This window comes from Cherax quadricarinatus, chromosome 8 (genome assembly GCF_038502225.1).
Source record: "Cherax quadricarinatus isolate ZL_2023a chromosome 8, ASM3850222v1, whole genome shotgun sequence".
Lineage (NCBI taxonomy): Eukaryota > Metazoa > Arthropoda > Malacostraca > Decapoda > Parastacidae > Cherax > Cherax quadricarinatus.
The window spans coordinates 5,440,854-5,462,597 of record NC_091299.1 but is presented as its reverse complement, the minus strand read 5'-3'; the positions used below and the strand labels follow the sequence as shown (position 1 = coordinate 5,462,597).

At 41.4% G+C, this 21,744-nt stretch overlaps 2 protein-coding genes across 3 annotated transcripts in view; one reads left to right on the top strand and one right to left on the bottom strand.

Moving 5' to 3' along the window:
- Positions 1-4,844, bottom strand: part of LOC138852426 (putative molluscan insulin-related peptide(s) receptor) — a 59,059-nt gene extending 54,215 nt beyond the window's left edge. The window contains exons 1-2 of the mRNA XM_070083082.1: positions 4,269-4,844; positions 3,911-4,081 (exon numbers count right to left, since the gene is read on the bottom strand). Of these exons, the coding sequence (XP_069939183.1) occupies positions 3,911-4,081; positions 4,269-4,452 (355 nt within the window). The 5' untranslated portion in view covers positions 4,453-4,844. The remainder of the gene's footprint in view (positions 1-3,910; positions 4,082-4,268) is intronic.
- The window catches only part of LOC138852395 (insulin-like growth factor 1 receptor), a 448,761-nt gene that overhangs the window by 308,054 nt on the left and 118,963 nt on the right, over positions 1-21,744 (top strand). The gene's annotated exons all lie outside the window — the stretch shown is intronic.

Genomic DNA, 21,744 nt, shown 5'->3' with positions numbered 1-21,744 from the left:
CACAATATAGTTTAGATGGCCAAAGACTGCAAACCTCAAGGAAAAAGATCTGGGGGTGAGTATAACACCGAACATATCTCCTGACGCGCAGATCAATCAGATAACTGCTGCAGCATACGGACGCCTGGCAAACCTACGGATAGCGTTCCGATACCTCAGTAAGGATTCATTTAAGACTCTGTATACCATCTACGTCAGGCCCATACTGGAGTATGCAGCACCAGTTTGGAATCCACACCTAGTCAAGCACGTCAAGGTTTGCAACAAGACTAGTCCCAGAGCTACGGGGATTGTCCTATGAAGAAAGGTTGAGGGAAATCGGCCTGACGACACTGGAGGCCAGGAGGGTCAGGGGAGACATGATAACGACATATAAAATACTGCGCGGAATAGACGAGGCGGACAAAGACGGGATGTTCCAGAGATGGGACACAGACACAAGAGGTCACAATTGGAAGTTGAAGACTCAGATGAATCAAAGGGATGTTAGGAAGTATTTCTTCAGTCATAGAGTAGTCAGGCCATGGAATAGCCTAGAAGGTGATGTGGTAGAGGCAGGAACCATACATAGTTTTAAGGCGAGGTATGATAGAGCTCATGGGGCAGGGAGAGAGAGGACCTAGTAGCAATATTATGCACCCCACATTTTAGTTTAATATCTTTATTATGCACCCCATACCCATCCTGTGGGTGGTAGTCACCACATACCCATCCTGTGGGCAGTAGTCAAAAGATTACAAAGGTACATAATGGGTCCAGTGACTGGACTCCAAAGTTATGATAGCTGAACTAGTTACAAAGGTAATTAACTCCAGGTAGATCTGGTCACAATCATGGCAAGTTACAAAGGTAACGAACTCCAGGTAGATCTGGTCACAATCATGGCAAGTTACAAAGGTAATGAACTCCTGGACGGGTGTTTGACATTGGGATTTTGCTCACTAGATTCCTTCCTATAGTGGAGAAGAAAACATTGAGTCTGTTTGCTGTTTCAGTTGGTGGAAGTAGGGGTTCGTCTGATTTTGTTAATCTGATTGTTTTGTTTTTGGATATCTTTCTAGTTCCTATAATTTCGTAAAGGGTTTTCCAGGTCGTTTTCATATCACCTTTTATGTTATGTAATCTGTTTTCGTAATACAATTTTTTTGACGTTCTTATGAGACTGGTAAAGACTGATGAGTAATGTTTAGAATGGTCTCTAGTTATTTGACCCATTCTGTACTGTTTTTCATAGAGGTGCTTTGTGTTAATGGATTTAAGGATGCTGGGTGTTAGCCAGGGATTCTTCAGTCTCTTAACTGTGATCTGTATAATTTTTTAGGGCAATGCGGGTTATAGAAGCAGTGTTGCTGGGGATTGGGCACAAAATGTGCATGTTCCTGCTAATCCCAGATGCAGTCTGTTGATGGCTCCTGGATATTACCAGCTGGTTGTGGTTATGCATCTAGTGGTTGTGTGTGGGTAGTGGTGACTGTGGGTTGTTGTGATGTTAAGCATGAACCATGACTCCCAGCCTGGGCTGGCACTGGTGTTCAATTCACCTTGGAGTGAGGGTTTTCAGACTGTGCAGAACAGTAAACAATGAGTACTAAATATGGCATTCCCAATTTACTGTATACTGCACGAACCCATTCTCTCATATGTAGGCCTACCAGGCTTCTTGCACTAAATATGAAGCCACTAGAATTTACGGATCGTTCTGTCAGAGACCCTGAGTTCAATGACATTGATCTCTGTGGACAGCAAAAAGAGCTAATACAGTATAATAGACATTATATAATCTGCAAGCAGGACTGGTTTAACCCTTGGAGGGTCCAAGCCCTAGATCTATGCCTTGTCCACAGGGCCCAAGCCATAGCTCTAAGCCATGAGCTCAGCTCACTCAGGCAAACTGTCAGTGGTAAATTTGGGCATAGATATAAGAGAATGGATCTATGTGGTAAGTGTGCACCATATAAAACAAATTCTGCAGCATGCTGTGTATGAGGAAAAAAAACAGACTGGATTAAAACATCGACTTTGCAGTGTATTTTTGTATGGTTTTTACGGTCATATTTGTGGTTTCTTGGTTTCTTTTGATAGAATGGAAGATATATTACAGAAATAGAGATGATTTTGACTAATTTTAGTACTGGAAATGGATTCAAATTGAGCTGAAAGTAGCAGAAATGTTCGATTTTTGCCAGTGTTCAAGAGTAAACAAATGATGTCACGTGTCCAATACAGATCAACTGGTAGGTCTAATATACGTTCACAAATGTGCTAAAATTATTTATACACTTATTACAATATTGCATAACAGTAAATCTTCTATTTTTTTGGTGTGAATAAAAATTCTTTATGTAAATAAAAAAAATAAAATAGAATTCAAATGTAAAGCCTGGAAATGTAACTAATAAACAGAGGAAATGTTATTTTAGTACCAGGAGTGTCTGCATGGTTTATTCTGGACCCTATTTTGAAATTGGAATATTTTGAACTTTGGGTAAAATTGGCCAAATTATCAATTTCTGATATATGACTACAGTAGTAAGGTCCCTAGAAGGGGTGACAAATGTAAATACAATACAGGAGGTCCCTGCTTTGCAGTGTTTCACTTTATGGCATTTCGCTAATACAGAGGTTTTCAATTATACCTATTCTTCATTTATTCAGGCTTCCTACAACTCACTATAAGCTAGGTACAAAAATACTTTAAGGCAAGTAATGTGTGTACTGTATACGCATTTTTCAGGCCTAGTTCTATTGCTCACATAATATATGATAGTGTAAACATGCTGTCAGGTTATGTTTCATTTTTGCAATGATTTTCACTTACAGTAGTAGCCTAGAACCTAACCTGCTGCATAAGCGGAGCCTGGAACCTAACCTGCTGTATAAGCAGAGCCTGGAACCTAACCTGCTGTATAAGCAGAGCCTGGAACCTAACCTGCTGCATAAGCAGAGCCTGGAACCTAACCTGCTGTATAAGCAGAGCCTGGAACCTAACCTGCTGCATAAGCAGAGCCTGGAACCTAACCTGCTGTATAAGCAGAGCCTGGAACCTAACCTGCTGCATAAGCAGAGCCTGGAACCTAACCTGCTGTATAAGCAGAGCCTGGAACCTAACCTGCTGCATAAGCAGAGCCTGGAACCTAACCTGCTGTATAAGCAGAGCCTGGAACCTAACCTGCTGTATAAGCAGAGCCTGGAACCTAACCTGCTGTATAAGCAGAGCCTGGAACCTAACCTGCTGTATAAGCAGATCCTGGAATCTAACCTGCTGTATAAGCAGATCCTGGAACCTAACCTGCTGTATAAGCAGAGCTTGGAACCTAACCTAATGTATAAGCAGAGCCTGGAACCTAACCTGCTGTATAAGCAGATCCTGGAATCTAACCTGCGGTATAAGCAGATCCTGGAACCTAACCTGCTGTATAAGCAGAGCTTGGAACCTAACCTAATGTATAAGCAGAGCCTGGAACCTAACCTGCTGTATAAGCAGATCCTGGAATCTAACCTGCTGTATAAGCAGATCCTGGAACCTAACCTGCTGTATAAGCAGAGCTTGGAACCTAACCTAATGTATAAGCAGAGCCTGGAACCTAACCTGCTGTATAAACAGAGCCTGGAACCTAACGTGCTACATAAGCGGAGCCATCCTGTATGTACCATAATAACACACTTTGATGTTACAGTAACCTATGCCTTATAATTCTGAAAATATAAACACTGTAAAGCAAAGTTTTATTAAATAATAATAATGTTTTTTTTTTTCAACAAACCGGCCATACCCCACCAAGGCAGGGTGGCCCAAAAAGAAAAACGAAAGTTTTTCTTTTTCAATTTAGTAATTTGTACAGGAGAAGGGGCTACTAGCCCCTTGCTCCCTAAATAACAATAAATAAGCACTAAATACAAAAAGACTTACTGAGTACCAAGGCACAGATATCTGTAGTCATGTCCACAATGTAGGGATAGAGGCGACTCGTGATAATGTACAGAACAATTTCACCATTTGGGAAAGCGGGAGGAGACCACGCAATTTCCATCCAGGTGGCTCCTTTGTGTATCACCTTGAGGTTACTGGGACTGCTTGGGTCTGAGGTGAGGGATCAACATTAGTGAACTACAAAAACATCAAATTCAGAAATTAGTCTCTATGTTCAGGGAACTATTTAATATTTCCCTCACTTCTCCGATATTAAATAATTTTGTCATTTTATATTGGATAATAAATTAAACAAAATTAAAGTTCATTTAAGAAACGTAAGAATAGGTACACCTACTGTAAGGATTAGTTTTTATATAACTGATGTTCGACTTGGCACCTTTGTCAGCATCAGCAACTGTGTCAGTCTGTACATAAACAGCATATGATGTGTCTGGTTTCAAGCCCTCCAATCGAGTACTTATATTCACTTCTGACCTGGTGATTTCTACATATTTTCTGGACCAGTCACTGTAATACATTAAGTATATAAATACTGCATATTAGTTAAATATTTAATTAGTTAAGAATGATAACAGCAATGTGGCATTATAAAAAATTATCAAAAACTATATTCCAGTATTTCATTGGCTATTTAACTGTAGATATATCAGAGGTATTTCCTATGTAAGAGGCACTACTGCTCCTAGGCAATATTTTGTGTTTCAGACTGTTCCACTCCTACAGTTACTACAGAAAGCTTTACCCCTCTTCAATTCTTGCTGTAACTCTGGCAATGACCTAGAGAAACCTTGGCAAAAATGCTGACCTTGCCTAGGAGAACTCCAACCTTGGGTTCAAGTAAACCTACTGGTAAGGAGGTAAGAGGGATGTCCACAGCTGAAAGGTTAGTTGTGTCCAAAAAGTTTAGGCCTCAAGTTTTAAAGGTTGCCCATAATCCATCCATGGGAGGACACCTGAGTGTCACAAAAACTACATACAATGGACCCTCCCTTTTCATCTTTAATTCGTTCTAGAGAGTCTGACGAAATGGGAAATAGACTAAAACTGAAACTATTTCCCCCATAAGAAATAATGTAAATCCAATTAATCCATTCCAGCCACCCAAAAGTATTAACAAAAAATATTTTTTTATACATTAAATATAATTTTTTTATTATTATTATCACACTGGCCGATTCCCACCAAGGCAGGGTGGCCCGAAAAAGAAAAACTTTCACCATCATTCACTCCATCACTGTCTTGCCAGAAGGGTGCTTTACACTACAATTTTTAAACTGCAACATTAACACCCTTCCTTCAGAGTGCAGGCACTGTACTTCCCATCTCCAGGACTCAAGTCTGGCCTGCCGGTTTCCCTGAACCCCTTCATAAATGTTACTTTGCTCACACTCCAACAGCACGTCAAGTATTAAAAACCATTTGTCTCCATTCACTCCTATCAAACACGCTCACGCATGCCTGCTGGAAGTCCAAGCCCCTCGCACACAAAACCTCCTTTACCCCCTCCCTCCAACCTTTCCTAGGCCGACCCCTACCCTGCCTTCCTTCCACTACAGACTGATACACTCTTGAAGTCACTCTGTTTCGCTCCATTCTCTCTACATGTCCGAACCACCTCAACCCTTCCTCAGCCCTCTGGACAACAGTTTTGGTAATCCCGCACCTCCTCCTAACTTCCAAACTACGAATTCTCTGCATTATATTCACACCACACATTGCCCTCAGACATGACATCTCCACTGCCTCCAGCCTTCTCCTCGCTGCAACATTCATCACCCATGCTTCACACCCATATAAGAGCGTTGGTAAAACTATACTCTCATACATTCCCCTCTTTGCCTCCAAGGACAAAGTTCTTTGTCTCCACAGACTCCTAAGTGCACCACTCGCCCTTTTCCCCTCATCAATTCTATGATTCACCTCATCTTTCATAGACCCATCTGCTGACACGTCCACTCCCAAATATAGTTTTACATGCAGAAAAGAATGAGAAATCAAGTGTAAAACAATAACATGACACTTACCTTTATTGAAGACTCTTGTTGGTGTATGGTAGACAGGGAGGAGGAGAGAGGGAGAAGTCACTATTGTTTGGAAAGGGAATCCCCTTCCATAAAGACTTTAGGTAACAAGTCCTTATCCTGGGTTACTTCCCTCTGTTTTTTTAATAGCACTAGGACCAGCTTGAGTCACTGAACCCCTGTCACACAAAAAATTGTTCCAGAGAGCTCTGTTTCTGGCATCTCTCTAAAATTTGCCTAAAATGGGACATAGCATTGTCATTGTGCATGTTGCCGACACAGCTTGCAACAGCTTTGCTAGGGTGATGTTCTTCCATAAATGTTTTCACCCTACTCCACACTGCATAAATCTCCTTAAACTCTGAAGAAGGCACCTTCTTCTTTTTTCTTTCTCTCTCTCCCCTTTTTTTTTTTTTTTTTTTTTTTTTTTTTTTAAACAGGGTTTGACAAGGTTAAGGATCCCTAGCTTTATTGACAGCTATTTACAGGTTAAGGATTCCTAACTTTATTGGCAAGCTAAGAGCTGTTACCTACATCAGCTCATTTGAAAGCATTTTTATTGTTATGAGACATACAAGTAGGGAACAGGATGAAGTTGGAGCCATCTGTGGGACAGAATTTTCATTTGATCAACTGACTTTATCTCGTTGACATCATTATGCTGTACGAATGTGTTCCATACTCGAGTCGTCCTGGGTATGTATGATCTCAGATGGAGTGATGTTCTGGATGTTCTGGAGAAGGGTACAGCCAGAGTGAAGTTGCTGCTTTCTGCCCGTCTTGTGGCATAAAAGCTTGTTTCACGCTGTCCTCGAAGTGGATCCAAGTGTGGTATTTTGACAATATTGGCCTTGTACATAACAGTAAGGCCACCCACATCCCTCCTATGTTGAAGGCTCTGCTGAAATGACAGATCTATCCAGGATGGGTCCAGGCGAGAGATGAGACGTCTTGCTCTGTTCTCTACTCTGTCAAGCAGTCGCAGATGAGAGGGGGGGCAGGCAAACCAAGAAAGTGGAGCATACTCAAGGTGTGAGCGTACTTGTGCCTCGTACAGGATCTTGCAACCCCTACTGTCAAGCAGATGCGAGATACGGCGAAGTGCTGTAAGCTTCCTGGCTGCCTTGTTTGCAAGATTTACAACATGGTTCTTCATGGTTAGTTTGGAGTCAAATTTCACCCCAAGGATATCAACTTCTTCTCCAGGTGCCAACATCGTCCCATTCATCCTTACTACTGCACCAGCATTACCATCATGGTGCCTAGAGACGATCATCATTTGCGTTTTCTCAGGTGCAAATGTTACTTGCCATCTATTTCCCCAAGCTGATATAGCTCTCAGCTGGTGATTGATGTAGCTTAGAGCAGCTGGCATTTCTTCTCTTGGATAAGTGAATATCAGTGTACAGTCGTCTGCATATGCATATGATTCTGGGATGAGATGAAGAAGGTCGTTGAAGTAGACATTCCATAACAGTGGATCCAGCACACTTCCTTGTGGAACGCTTGCCCCAATAGGATGCCTTGCTGATTCCGTTCCATTGAGGACTACACTTAGAGATCTACCATGAAGGTAATCACTGAGGAGACATAGCGTAGAGCCTGCAATTCCCAGTGCTTGAAGTTTTCCTAAGAGGCCCAGGTGCCACACCCGGTCGAAAGCGCCAGCAATGTCCAGTGCTACCACACAGCTGACTTTGGATTCATCCAGTGACTGGTGCCACTTAGTGGAGAGGTTTAACAACAGATCAGCAGCAGAGTAACCTTTCCTGAAGCCATATTGACGATCACAAAGTAGTGAGTGGTAGTCAAAAAAATCTGTCATTTGTCTTGAGATTATTGTCTCAAGGATCTTACCAGTGATTGACAGGAGTGACACTGGTCTGTAGTTGCTGATTTCTGCTCTGCTCTTCTTTTTGTGAACAGGGACTACATTTGCCTCTTTCCATGGAGAGGGCCACTTGCACTGTACTAGGCAGTGCTGAAAGATGCGAGTTAGAGGTGCTGCTAGCTCGTCTGCACATCTTCTCAACAATCTTGGGCTCAACTTGTCTGGGCCCACAGCCTTTTCCTGGTCAAGTGATTTAAGAAGGAAATGCACCTCCTCCTGCCTTATTGTCACCACTGACAGTTTTGACACAGTTCTTGCAGCTAGCCAAGGAGGGTCCCTTGCTGGATCAGGAACTTGCATTTTGGTAGCAAAGTGTTCAGCAAAGAGGTCTGCCTTCTCTTGACTACTAGTAGAGGTGGTCCCATCCTGTCGATTTAGAGGTGGAATAAGTTCATCTCTCTCTCTCTCTCTCTCTCTCTCTCGGTCTCTCTCTCTCTCTCTCGGTCTCGGTCTCGGTCTCTCTCTCTCTCTCGGTCTCTCTCTCTCTCTCGGTCTCTCTCTCTCTTGGTCTCTCTCTCTCTCTTTCGGTCTCTCTCTCTCTCTTTCGGTCTCTCTCTCTCTCTCTCTCAGTCTCTCGGTCTCTCTCTCTCTCTCGGTCTCTCTCTCTCTCTCGGTCTCTCTCTCTCTCTGTCTCTCTCTCTCTCTCTCTCGGTCTCTCTCTCTCTCTCTCTCGGTCTCTCTCTCTCTCTCGGTCTCTCTCTCTCTCTCGGTCTCTCTCTCTCTCTCTCTCTCTCGGTCTCTCTCTCTCTCTCTCGGTCTCTCTCTCTCTCGGTCTCTCTCTCTCTCGGTCTCTCTCTCTCTCGGTCTCTCTCTCTCTCGGTCTCTCTCTCGGTCTCTCTCTCTCGGTCTCTCTCTCTCTCTCTCTCTCGGTCTCTCTCTCTCGGTCTCTCTCTCGGTCTCTCTCGGTCTCTCTCTCTCTCTCTCTCTCGGTCTCTCTCTCTCTCTCTCTCTCGGTCTCTCTCTCTCTCTCTCTCTCTCTCTCTCTCTCTCTCTCTCTGAAGCATTTTCCTCAGCTGTGCTCTGTTGCTGTTGCCAATGAAGCTCTTGCAGCTCTTCAGTGTTTAGCTCTTCAATGTGGTTATCCACCAACTCTTCCACATCCTGGCCACTCACATCCAACCCCATGGAAATCCCCAGTGCCACAAAACATTCCAGAACAGGTGTAGGGTCAGCCTCAAACCCCTCAAAATCCCTCTCTTGGACACATTTTGGCCACAATTTTCTCCAAGCAGAGTTCATCGTTATGGAAGTGATGGACATAGACTCATTAGAGAGCATACAGAGAAGAATGACTAAAATGATTTACTGTGTAAGGAACCTCCCGTATGAAGATAGACTTAAAGCCTTAAATCTCCACTCTCTGGAGAGGCGTAGAATGAGGGGAGATATCATTTAAGTGTATAAGTGGATGACGGGCATAAACAAGGGAGACATTAATAAAGTACTGAGGGTGTCGAACCAGGTAAGAACCAGGAATAATGGATTTAAGTTGGATAATTTAGATTTAGAAAGGACATAGGTAAGTACTGGTTTTCTAACAGAGTTGTAGATGCGTGGAACAGTCTTCCCAGTGGGGTGATAGAGGCTAGGACCTTGGGTAGCTTTAAGAAGAAACTGAAAAAATATACGAGTGGGAGGGGCTGGGTTTGATTGGTGTCAAGGGGTACGGGAGTTATTTCTTGAGTAGCTTTAGGTAGATGTCGTTTTGATAAGGACCTGCCTCGTATGGGCCAGTAGGCCTTCTGCAGTGTTCCTACATTCTTATGTTCTTATGTTAAGTCACTCTCTGCCAAGCCTTATCTAAAGGCCTAAGCAATTGAGGACAGTGAAGTGATTTTTTCCAGAACTCTCTTAGGGTCAATTGAGTGTCTGAGGTCACATCAAAGCACCTTTGAAACACTGCTTTGGAGTAGAGTTTTTTGATGTTTGAAATGATCTGCTGGTTCATGGGCTGGATGAGAGGAGTGGTATTAGGGGGCAAGAACTTCACTGTGATGAATTTAAACTTCTCCACCATTTGGTCATCCAGGTCTGGAAGATGACCACGAGCACTGTCCATTTCCAGGAGGCACTTGAGTGGCAATTTATTTTCCAGGAGGTATTTCTTCACACTCGGACCAAACATTTCACTGAACCAATCGAGGAAAATTTCCCTTGTGACCCATGCCTTACTGTTAGCTTTCCACATCACACACAATTTACTCTTGGCGACACTGTTTTTCTCAAGCACACTAGGGTTTTCAGTGATACACTAGTAAAGGCTTCACTTTTAAATCCCCACTGGCATTACCACAGAGCAAGAGATTTAGCCTGTCTTTCATAGGCTTGTGTCCTGGCAGTGCCTTTTCCTCCTGTGTCATGTAGATCCTCTGACATTTTCTTTCAAAAGAGGCTTGTTTCGTCAACTGAACACTTGTTGGGCGACGAATCCTTCAGCCTCTATGTGTTGTTTGTCCGTCGATTCGACGAGGACCATCTAGTCATCCTGGGGTCGAAGTTGGTGGGTATGCAGATGACTTGTCAGGCCAATCCGCGCACGAAACGTTCTCTGGCAGTGTGGACAGGGAAGGGTGGCGGCATCGAGGGGTCTATTGGCTCTGGTCTTCCTCGCCTGCCTGCGCTGCTCAGGTAGTGAGATTCTGCTTGCCTCGCAGGATGTTGCCCCTTTCTGGACAACTGCTCGCCAGTCATTCCTGTCCTGAGCTATCAGCTCCCACATGGTGTGGTTGATGTTGAAAGCTTTCAGAGCAGTCTTAAGGGTGTTCTTGTAGTGCTTCTTTTGGCCTCCTTGAGAGCGCTTTCCATGCTGCAGTTCGCCAAACAAGAGTTTCTTTGGTGGCCGGTGGTCTGGCATGCGAGCAACGTGACCTGCCCAGCGAAGCTGTGTCTGCATTAGGGTGGTGTAGATGCTAGGCAGGCCAGCTGTAGTCAGCACTTCTGTGTCTGGGATCTTATCTTGCCATTTGATGCAGAGAAAAATTAGTCAGCACTTCTGTGTCTGGGATCTTATCTTGCCATTTGATGCCGAGAAAAATTAGTCAGCACTTCTGTGTCTGGGATCTTATCTTGCCATTTGATGCCGAGAATTTTTCTGAGCCGTGTGGTGTGAAAGTGGTTCAACTTTCTGGCATGACGTTTGTAGACAGTCCAGGTTTCGCGGCCGTAGAGAAGTGTGGTGAGGACTATGGCTCTGTACACCTTGAATTCATGCATGATTTTTTCAGCTGCATGTTTATCTGAACTTGCTGCCTCACCATGCCTTACAACACTGTGTATGCCATTATGCTTCTTGGCTTTTTTGAACCAGCCTTTGTTGCCCTTAAATTCATTAACATCAGCACTAGTTTGAGGCATTTTCTTTACGAGATCGACATGCAACTGCATTGCCTTTTCGCAGATTATCGACTGCACGACTATCTCCCGCTAATTGTTTCTAGCTGATCCACACCAACAACAATTTCTTGACATCTTCCAGTGTTTGTGATCTCTGTTTTGTTATCACTTTAACCCCTTTTTCAACATCAGCTTCCTTGATTTCATTTTTCTTTGCTGAGATAGGACTGATGGTTGATGCAGGCTTGCTGTATATCCTCTCAATGTCGATCACACGTAAGCCACGTTCATATCTCAATTTCTTTCTTTCTTTAATTCTATCATGTTTCTCACCTTTACCAAAGGACTGGCACCAGCAACTTTGTTTGGGACCATGTTGGCTTATTTAGCAGTCACACAGAATAAACAAGTGCAAGAAACAATGAATTATTACGAAATAATTCCTATGAGTTCGCAGGGTAATGTTCACTCACCCATAAACAAAGTGACACTGCTTCCTCAGAATGAGTGTGTGGGAGGCTGTGTGAGTGGCACACTTGGACATGTACCATACCACCAATGAGAAAGGAGGAAAGCAACGAAAATGGAGCCAATAATTTTACAGAAAAATCAACAATAACGGAAATGAGAGAAAACAGATCCCAACGAAAAGGAATGGTCCACTGTACCACATCACTAAAGATTTTGACTGGTCAGGTTTAAAAACATGTCTGGAGCTATATCAAGTCCTGCTGTGAGTGCCAGCAAGTGGGAAAAACAATCAAATCTGTTCTTCTGCATCCCATACTAGCTGATGGAGAACCCTTTGCAGACTTGATCGAAGACTGTGTGGTGACTTTACCTAAGGCAGTCAGGTAACCAGTGCCTATTTACTATTCTGGATAAAATCACCATGTATCTTGAGGCTTTACTTATGCACAGTATTAACACTAAGGCAATTTTAATTCTTTCACAGTCAAGAATCCCAAAATTAAAAGTACTGTCAATGTCCAAAAATTAAATAATAATAATCTTATAGATTAAAAGTATATTTTCCTGGTGGTATTGAAACAAAAATCAGTACTTACCGAGATATACACACATGAAATTAAAGGTTGATAACTGGCTAATGGCAACATCAGTGACTGTCACATGCTTCATTTTTTCATTTTTTTTTTTTGTTACATTTTTCTGGGGGCTTCTAATTTTTTGCCTTTTTTCAGTAACTTTTGTGGTTTGCGAGACCCATAAAACATATAGTGCACTTATATCCACCGGCTGTATTCAGCACAATACTAGCACTAATCTTCTTTCTTTCAACACACCGGCCATATCCCACCGAGGCGGGGTGGCCCACAAGGAAAAACAAAAGTTTCTCCTTTCACATTTAGTAATATATACAGGAGAAGGGGTTACTAGCCCCTTGCTCCTGGCATTTTAGTCACCTCTTACAACACGCATGGCTTACGGAGGAAGAATTCTGTTCCACTTCCCCATGGAGATAAGAGGAAATAAACAAGAATAAGAACTAGCAAGAAAATAGAAGAAAACCCAGAGGGGTGTGTATATATATGCTTCTACATGTATGTGTAGTGTGACCTAAGTGTAAGTAGAAGAAGCAAGACGTACCTGAAACGTTGCATGTTTATGAAACAGAAAAAACACCAGCAATCCTACCACCATGTAAAACAATTACAAGCTTTCATTTTACATTCACTTGGCAGGACGGTAGTACCTCCCTGGGCGGCTGCTGTCTACCAACCTACTACCTAGACTACTAGCACTAACAGTGTCATCAGTACTACACTGTTAATAAAACTTGTTTACACAACAACAAACACAGGTACAAATGTTACACATTACTATTCTAATATTTACATATTTATATAGAGGCATTGGGCATGTTCTTAGAACTGTTGCAGTCTGTGGAACTCTTTGAAATATGGAGCCATACATTCCTCACAAGAAAACACGTCTGTGCTTTTTTGGCATCTTCTTGTGTGTGCATAGACATAATATTTCTTCTGAGCCCATTTCTCCTCATCTGTAGCAGGAACTGCCACAAGGAAGTGATTACCATGCTTCAAACAAGAAGGTATCTGCTGATGAACTTGAGAGTGCAGATGTACTGCAGGTGTTGTGACCTAGTATTTACATACTGTATGCCTGGTGACAGACAAAAATGGGAATATGGTGGTCTGTTGCTGGTCCTCATCTGGTATATATTGTATACATTGATCATTTAAGTGTCTATGAAATTCAAATTTCATCTCTCATGCAGTACACAGATAATGTAGTTTACATGTAATAAAAACACTGTTTAGAAAGCCACTAATATGCAATGCATTTTAGGCAAACTAATCCTAATGATTAAAGACTACCTAAGAACCACACACAGATTATTAAGCAGGATTTCTTATGTAGTTAACTACAATTAAATATATAATAAGAAATGTAGCTAAATGAACAATGGTACAATTTTAAAAGTATGACTAATTATTTCGACTGATTTAATGATCTTCAGTTTCGTGGAGTGATTGAACAGAGATGATGAAAATACAGGAAGTAACTTAGTTAGACTGCCCAGGGAGGTACTACCGTCCTGCCAAGTGAGTGTAAAACGGAAGCCTGTAATTGTTTTACTTGATGGTGGGATTGCTGGTGTCCATTTTTCTGTCTCATAAACATGCAAGATTTCAGGTATGTCTTGCTACTTCTACTTACACTTAGGCCACACTACACATACATGTACAAGCATATATATACACACCCCTCTGGGTTTTCTAATATTTTCTTACTAGTTCTTGTTCTTGTTGTTTATTTTCTCTTACCTCCATGGGGAAGTGGAACAGAATTCTTCCTCCGTAAGCCATGCGTGTTGTAGGAGGCAACTAAAATGCCGGGAGCAAGGGGCTAGTAACCTCTTCTCCTGTATATATTACTAAATGTAAAAGGAGAAACTTTCGTTTTTCCTTTTGGGCCACCCCGCCTCGGTGGGATACGGCCGGTGTGTTGAAAGAAAGAAAGAACTTAGTTAGAGTAGAAAATAATAGTACAAAATGGATAACTGGTTTTCTATGGAAGATGGAGGAAGACTAGAAGAACAGGGATAGTGTTGGATGAGGTGGTTGTTTCACATAACTTATTGCTGGTTCAGTTATGTTAGGATGATGAGGTGCTTTGCAACAATAGCTCCAAACTGGCAAACAGGGGACCTTTCGATGCTTCAGGCAATAAATTCTGGATATTAAGGCCTTTTATGCGCACTGAGTTTTGGCACAGGTCAAGTCGGACATGGGAGATGTCAGAGAGAGTTTTGTGTTATGCTTGTGTGTTCTAATGCAGCTATCAAGAAAAAATTTCTGAGAAGGTTTTAAATTGGCATTAAATGTACTACATCTATGGTAGGCACAGCAGTGCAAATTCATATTTTGCATATTAAGTTCAAGCTTTTGAAGAGTGGGGGAGTGTAATGTCTGGTACTGAAATGGGTGATAGTCTGTACTAGCTTTATGTTGGGTTATTAATGGTTTTGGGTGATTTGGTGTAGTAGATCCCCAGGAACCAATACCATAGGTGAGGTGACGATAGATTAGAGAGTAGTACAATGTAAGTAGTGTTGTTTGAGGTACACAATAACATAACTTGGAGAGGATGCCTACTGTTTTGGAGACGCTGGTTATGTGTTACATGTGGGTAATAATTTCAAGTATTAGTCAAGGTGTAGACCTAAGAATTTACCTTCAGTGTGTCTTGCAATGGGAGAACTGTTGATCATTATGTTTAGTTGGATATTTGAAGGTCTGTTTCCTATCATCATGTAGAAGGTTTTCTCAATAATAAAAGTGAGTTTGTTGGTAGTCATACATGTAGTTATTGTTAGGAGCTCATCATTAACAGCATCACTGAGAGTTATGCAGATGTGAGTAAGAGATGACACAGTCCATCTTAAGCCCAGCCTACCCAACATTCTCCACCTGACTCTCCACCCTATATATACTCATGTACTTGTAACCCAGGTTTATGACTTGATAAAGCCCACTGTGTGGGGGAAACGTAGTCAACAAAGGATCGTATTATACTGCATTTGTGTTTATTTTTCCACCATCAAAATCATTTCTAGCAAAATATGTTACTTTCGAGTGCCATGTAAATAAGGGTGAGGTGGGTGGTAAAAATACATGGTTCTCTCACACCAAACAACGTGTGCCACTCTGACAGTCGAAGCAGTAGGAGGCAGGATCTCAGTGGGACCTTCCAATGGTGTAAGTAGGTCGTCGTCCAAAGCCTCCTCCTGCTTCGACTTGCCTGTCTGCAGTATATAAGCCACCTCTCTGGCCCTATGCTGTACTTCCTACAAGAGTGATGGACGGAACACATCGATTCCAAGCTGAGGGACTGATTACCTCAATCTCCTCCTCTCCTTACCCATTTCTACTTTGTACTGGACTGATGAAGCCACTGTGGCCAAACATTTCTTCAATAAAGATTCCCATATGTTGTACAAGCATCTCAATTCTTCAACTTGTTGGTTTTCAAAACCATTCATCACATCTGTCAGATGCTGCAACATCATGGGATCTTGGTATAAAGACTTCTTTAACGCTTGTCCAATCTTTGGACGACGGCCTACTTACACTAGTGGAAGGTCCCACCGAGATCCCGCCTCGTCCTGCTTCGACTCGCTTGTCTGCAGTATATAAGCCACCTCTCTGGCCCTATGCTGTACTTCCTACAAGAGTGATGGACTGAACACATCAATTCCAGGCTGAGGGACTGATTACCTCAATCTCCTCCTCTCCTTAGCCATTTCTACTTTGTACTGGACTGATGAAGCCACTGTGTGGCAAAACATTTCCTCAATAAAGACTCCCATAAACCAGTGGCTAATGCAACAGTCTGTAGTTTTGAAAGATTCCCATATGTTGCATAAGTGTCTCAATTCTTCAACAGTAGTATGTCATTGATGTCAGCTAAGATGGTATACCTAGTACATGTACTTGTAGAAATAAGGAGATATTATTACAGTGGACTCTCGGTGATCGTAATTAATCTGTTCCAGAGAGTGTGACTAAAGCCGAATTTGATGATTTCCGAATTCATTTTCCCCATAAGAAAAAATGTACATCCAATTAATCCGTTCCAGACACCCAAAAGTATTAAAAAAAATCATTTTTTTTACATGAAATATACATTTACCTACACAGAAAACAATGAGATAAAGAATAAAACAACATGACACTTACCTTTATTGAAGACTCTTCCTAGTGTATTGAAGATGGGAGGGGAGAGGAGAGGATGGAGAAATTACTGTTTGGAAAGGGAATCACCTTGTACAGAGACTTCAGGTGCCAAATCCTTTTCCGGGGTTACTTCCCTTCTTAGTTTTTTAACCCTTTGACTGTTTCGGCCGTATATATACGTCTTACAAGTCAGTGTTCTAGTAGGTTGGTAGACAGCAACCACCCAGGGAGGTACTACCGTTCTGCCAAGTGAGTGTAAAACGAAAGCCTGTAATTGTTTTACATGATGGTAGGATTGCTGGTGTCTTTTGTCTGTCTCATAAATATGCAAGATTACAGGTACGTCTTGCTACTTCTACTTACACTTAGGTCACACTAAACATACATGTACACATTTATTTATACACACTCAACTGAGTTTTCTTTGATTTTATCTTAGTTCTTGTTCCAATTACTTTTCCTTTTATATCCATGGGGAAGTGGAATAAGAATCTTTCCTCTGTAAGCCATGCGTGTTGTAAAAGTCAACTAAAATGCCGGGAACAATTCAATTCAATTCAAAGTTTATTCTCTATAAGGATTACAATGCTGAGTTGACAGAATTTGGTTATTGTGTGGTTTACATATAGTAAAATAATGATTACAGAGTGTACCACTAGAACACCTAGCATGGCTAGGCATTTCGGGCAGACTTTAATTCTTAATTTTAAAATATTACAAATTATGAGGTAAGTTGGTATTATGGCTAAGTGACTAAATACTAGTTTGTGAGTTTAGCAATGTGAATGCTTTTGTTTTGGCACAGTACATAGTTTCATTATTGGAGTATCACAGGATTCATTATTTTAAGATTGAGATTAACATTTCTGTTTATGGTCAATGGGCTAGTAACCCTTTTTCCTGCAAAAATTACTAAAAAGAATAAGAAGAAAATTGTCAAAGTGGGAAGTTTGAATGTGCGTGGATGTTGTGCAAATGATAAGAAAGAGATGATTGTGGATGTTATGAATGAGAAGAAGCTGGATATCCTGGCTTTAAGTGAAACAAAGCTGAAGGGGGTGGACGAGTTTCAGTGGAGAGGAATAAATGGGATTACGTCAGGGGTTTCTAATAGAGTTAGAACTAAAGAAGGAGTAGCAATAATGTTGAAGGATAAGCTATGGCAGGAAAAGAGGGACTATAAATGTATTAATTCAAGGATTGTGTGGAGTAAAATAAAGGTTGGATGTGAGAAGTGGGTTATAGTAAGCGTTTATGCACCTGGGGAAGAGAGAAGTATAGAGGAGAGAGAGAGATTTTGGGAAATGTTGAGTAATTGCGTGGGGAGTTTTGAACCAAGTGTGAGAGTACTTGTGGTTGGGGATCTCAATGCTTAAATGGGAAAAAATGTTGTTGAGGGAGTAGCAGGTAAATTTGGGGTGCCAGGGGTAAATGAAAATGGGGAGCCTTTAATTGAGCTATGTGTAGAAAGAAGTTTGGTAATAAGTAATACATATTTTATGAAAAAGAGGATAAATAAATATACAATGTATGATGTAGCACGTAATGAAAGTAGTTTATTAGATTATGTATTGGTGGATAAAAGGTTGGTGGGTAGGCTCCAGGATGTACACGTTTATAGAGGGGCAACTGATATATTGGATCATTATCTAGTTGTTGCTACAGTTAGAGTAAGAGGTAGATGGGATAAGAGGAAAATGGCAACAACAAGTAAGAGAAGGAAGGAGGAAGTTCGGGTGAAATATAAGCAACTATTGGCAGAAAGGTGGGGTGGTGCAGGTATGAGTAGTGTGTGTGGGGGGGGGGGGTTGAAGAGGGTTGGAATAGTTTTAAAAATGCAGTTTAGAATGTGGGGCAGAAGTTTGTGGTTATAGGAGGGTGGGTGCAGGAGGAAAGGAGGAAAGGGGAGTAATTGGTGGAATGATGAAGTAAAGGGTGTGATAAAAGAGAAAAAGGTAGCTTATGAGAGGTATTTACAAAGCAGAAGTGTTATAAGAAGAGTAGAGAATATGGAGAGTAAAACAAAAATGAAGAGAGTGGTGAGAGAGTGCAAAAGGAGAGCGGACGATAGAGTGGGAGAGGTACTGTCAAGGAATTTTAATGAAAATAAGAAAAAAATTTGGAGTTAAACAAGTTAAGAAAGCCTAGGGAACAAATGGATTTATCAGTTAAAAACAGAGAAGGGGAGTTAGTAGATGGAGAGATGGAGGTTTTGGGTAGATGGCGAGAATATTTTGAGGAACTTTTAAATGTCGATGAAGAAAGGGAGGCGGTAATTTCATGCATTGGCCAGGGAGGTATATCATCTTTTAGGAGTGAAGTAGATCAGAATGTGAGTGTGGGGGAGGTGCGTGAGGCATTACGTAGAATGAAAGGGGGTAAAGCAGCTGGAACTGACGGGATCATGACAGAAATGTAAAAAGCATTGGACATAGTGTTGGAGTGGCTGGTATTTTTGTTTAATAAATGTATGAAAGATGGGAAGGTCCCTAGGGATTGGCGGAGAGCGTGTATAGTCCCTTTATATAAAGGGAAGGGGGACAAAAGAGATTGTAAAAATTATAGAGGAATAAGTTTACTGAGTATTTTTTTATTTTTTATTATCACACTGGCCGATTCCCACCAAGGCAGGGTGGCCCGAAAAAGAAAAACTTTCACCATCATTCACTCCATCACTGTCTTGCCAGAAGGGTGCTTTACACTACAGTTTTTAAACTGCAACATTAACACCCCTCCTTCAGAGTGCAGGCACTGTACTTCCCATCCCCAGGACTCAAGTCCGGCCTGCCGGTTTCCCTGAATCCCTTCATAAATATTACTTTGCTCACACTCCAACAGCACGTCAAGTATTAACCCTTTGAGGGTCGACAGGACCTCTCCGAAACTCGTTCTCAGGGTCGGCCAAATTTAAAAAAAAAAAAAATTATTTTCTCTTATGAAAAGATAGAGAATCTTTTCCCGATCATAACGACACCAAAAGTTTGAAATTTGATAGAAAACTTAGGGAATTATGCTCTCGCAAAGTTAGCGGTCTCGGCGATGTTTACGGATCGGCGATTTTGCCCACTTTGAGCCCCATTTTCGGCCAATTTCACTGTACTAGTCGACAAAAAACATGAATATTTCGCTAGAACTCCATTTTTTCTATCGAATGGGTGCAAGAAACCACCCATTTATAAATTCAACTATCCAGTACAGTGGTCAGAATTTAGCAATTTTGCCAATTTCACACAAATTTCAAAAGATGCCAATTTCGGAATAGGGTCCAGAATAAACAAGAAAGACATTCCTGGCACTAAAATGACATTTCCTCTAGTCATTAGTCACGTCTCAAGGCCCCTCTTATATTCTTTTGCTTTCCACTTTGAATTTTTATTCTCACAAAAAATATAAGATTTACTGTTATGCAGACTACTGCATTAGTGTAAAAAATGGTATAAATATTATTGGTGCACTTGTGAAAGAATATTAGACTCACCAGTTGACGTGTATTGCACGCTTGGCACGATTTGTTTACTTTTGAAGTTTGGTAAAAATCGAACATTTCTGCTACTTTGAGCTCAATTTCAAGGCACCTTTCATTGTAAAACCAGTCAAAATCATCTCAATTTCAGTAATATGTCTTCCATTCTATAAAATGAGACCAAGAAAACTAGAATACAACAATAAATACCATACGAAAATACACTGCAAAGTCGCTGATTTATTAAAAAAAAATGGAAAAAGTTTTTTTTTTCTCATTATGCACCGTGTGCTGCAGGATTTTTTTTAGACTGTGCACACTGACCACATAGACCCATTCTTTCATATGAAGGCCTACCAGCTTTCTCCCACTAGATTTGAGGTCGCTAGAATTTATGAGTACTAGTACGTCAAAAACCCCTACGCGTAAGACGTACTAGTACGACGAAACCATTTGTCTCCATTCACTCCTATCAAACACGCTCATGCATGCCTGCTGGAAGTCTACTGAGTATACCAGGAAAAGTGTACGGTAGGGTTATTATTGAAAGAATTAGAGGTAAGACAGAATGTAGAATTGTGGATGAGCAAGGAGGTTTTAGAGTGGGTAGGGGATGTGTAGATCAAGTGTTTACATTGAACCATATATGTGAGCAGTATTTAGATAAAGGTAGGGAAGTTTTTATTGCATTTAAGGATTTAGAAAAGGCATATGATAGAGTGGATAGGGGAGCAATGTGGCAGATGTTGCAAGTGTATGGAATAGGTGGTAAGTTACTAAATGCTGTAAAGAGTTTTTATGAGGATAGTGAGGCTCAGGTTAGGGTGTGTAGAAGAGAGGGAGACTACTTCCCGGTAAAAGTAGGTCTTAGACAGGGATGTGTAATGTCACCATGGTTAATATATTTATAGATGGGGTTGTAAAAGAAGTAAATGCTAGGGTGTTCGGGAGAGGGGTGGGATTAAATTATGGGGAATCAAATACAAAATGAGAAGTGACACAGTTACTTTTTGCTGATGATACTGTGCTTAAGGGAGATTCTAAAGAAAAATTGCAAAGGTTAGTGGACGAATTTGGGAATGTGTGTAAAAATAGAAAGTTGAAAGTGAACATAGGAAAGTGTAAGGTGATGAGAGTATCAAATGATTTAGATAAAGAAAAACTGGATATCAAATTGGGGAGGAGGAGTATGGAAGAAGTGAATGTTTTCAGATATTTGGGAGTTGACATGTCAGCGGATGGATTTATGAAGGATGAGGTTAATCATAGAATTGATGAAGGAAAAAAGGTGAGTGGTGCATTGAGGTATATGTGGAGGCAAAAAATGTTATCTATGGAGGCAAAGAAGGGAATGTATGAAAGTATAGTAGTACCAACACTCTTATATGGGTGTGAAGCTTGGGTTGTAAATTCAGCAGCGAGGAGACGGTTGGAGGCAGTGGAGATGTCCTGTCAAAGGGCAATGTGTGGTGTAAATATTATGCAGAAAATTCGGAGTGTGGAAATTAGGAGAAGGTGTGGAGTTAATAAAAGTATTAGTCAGAGGGCTGAAGAGGGTTTGTTGAGGTGGTTTGGTCATTTAGAGAGAATGGATCAAAGTAGAATGACATGGAGAGCATATAAATCTGTAGGGGAAGGAAGGCGGGGTAGGGGTCGTCCTCGAAAAGGTTGGAGAGAGGGGATAAAGGAGGTGTTGTGGGCGAGGGGTTTGGACCTCCAGCAAGCGTGCGTGAGTGTGTTAGATAGGAGTGAATGGAGACAAATGGTAGTTAGGACCTGACGATCTGTTGGAGTTTGAGCAGGGTAATATTTAGTGAAGGGATTCAGGGAAACAGGTTATTTTATATAACCAACTTGAGTCCTGGAAATGGGAAGTACAA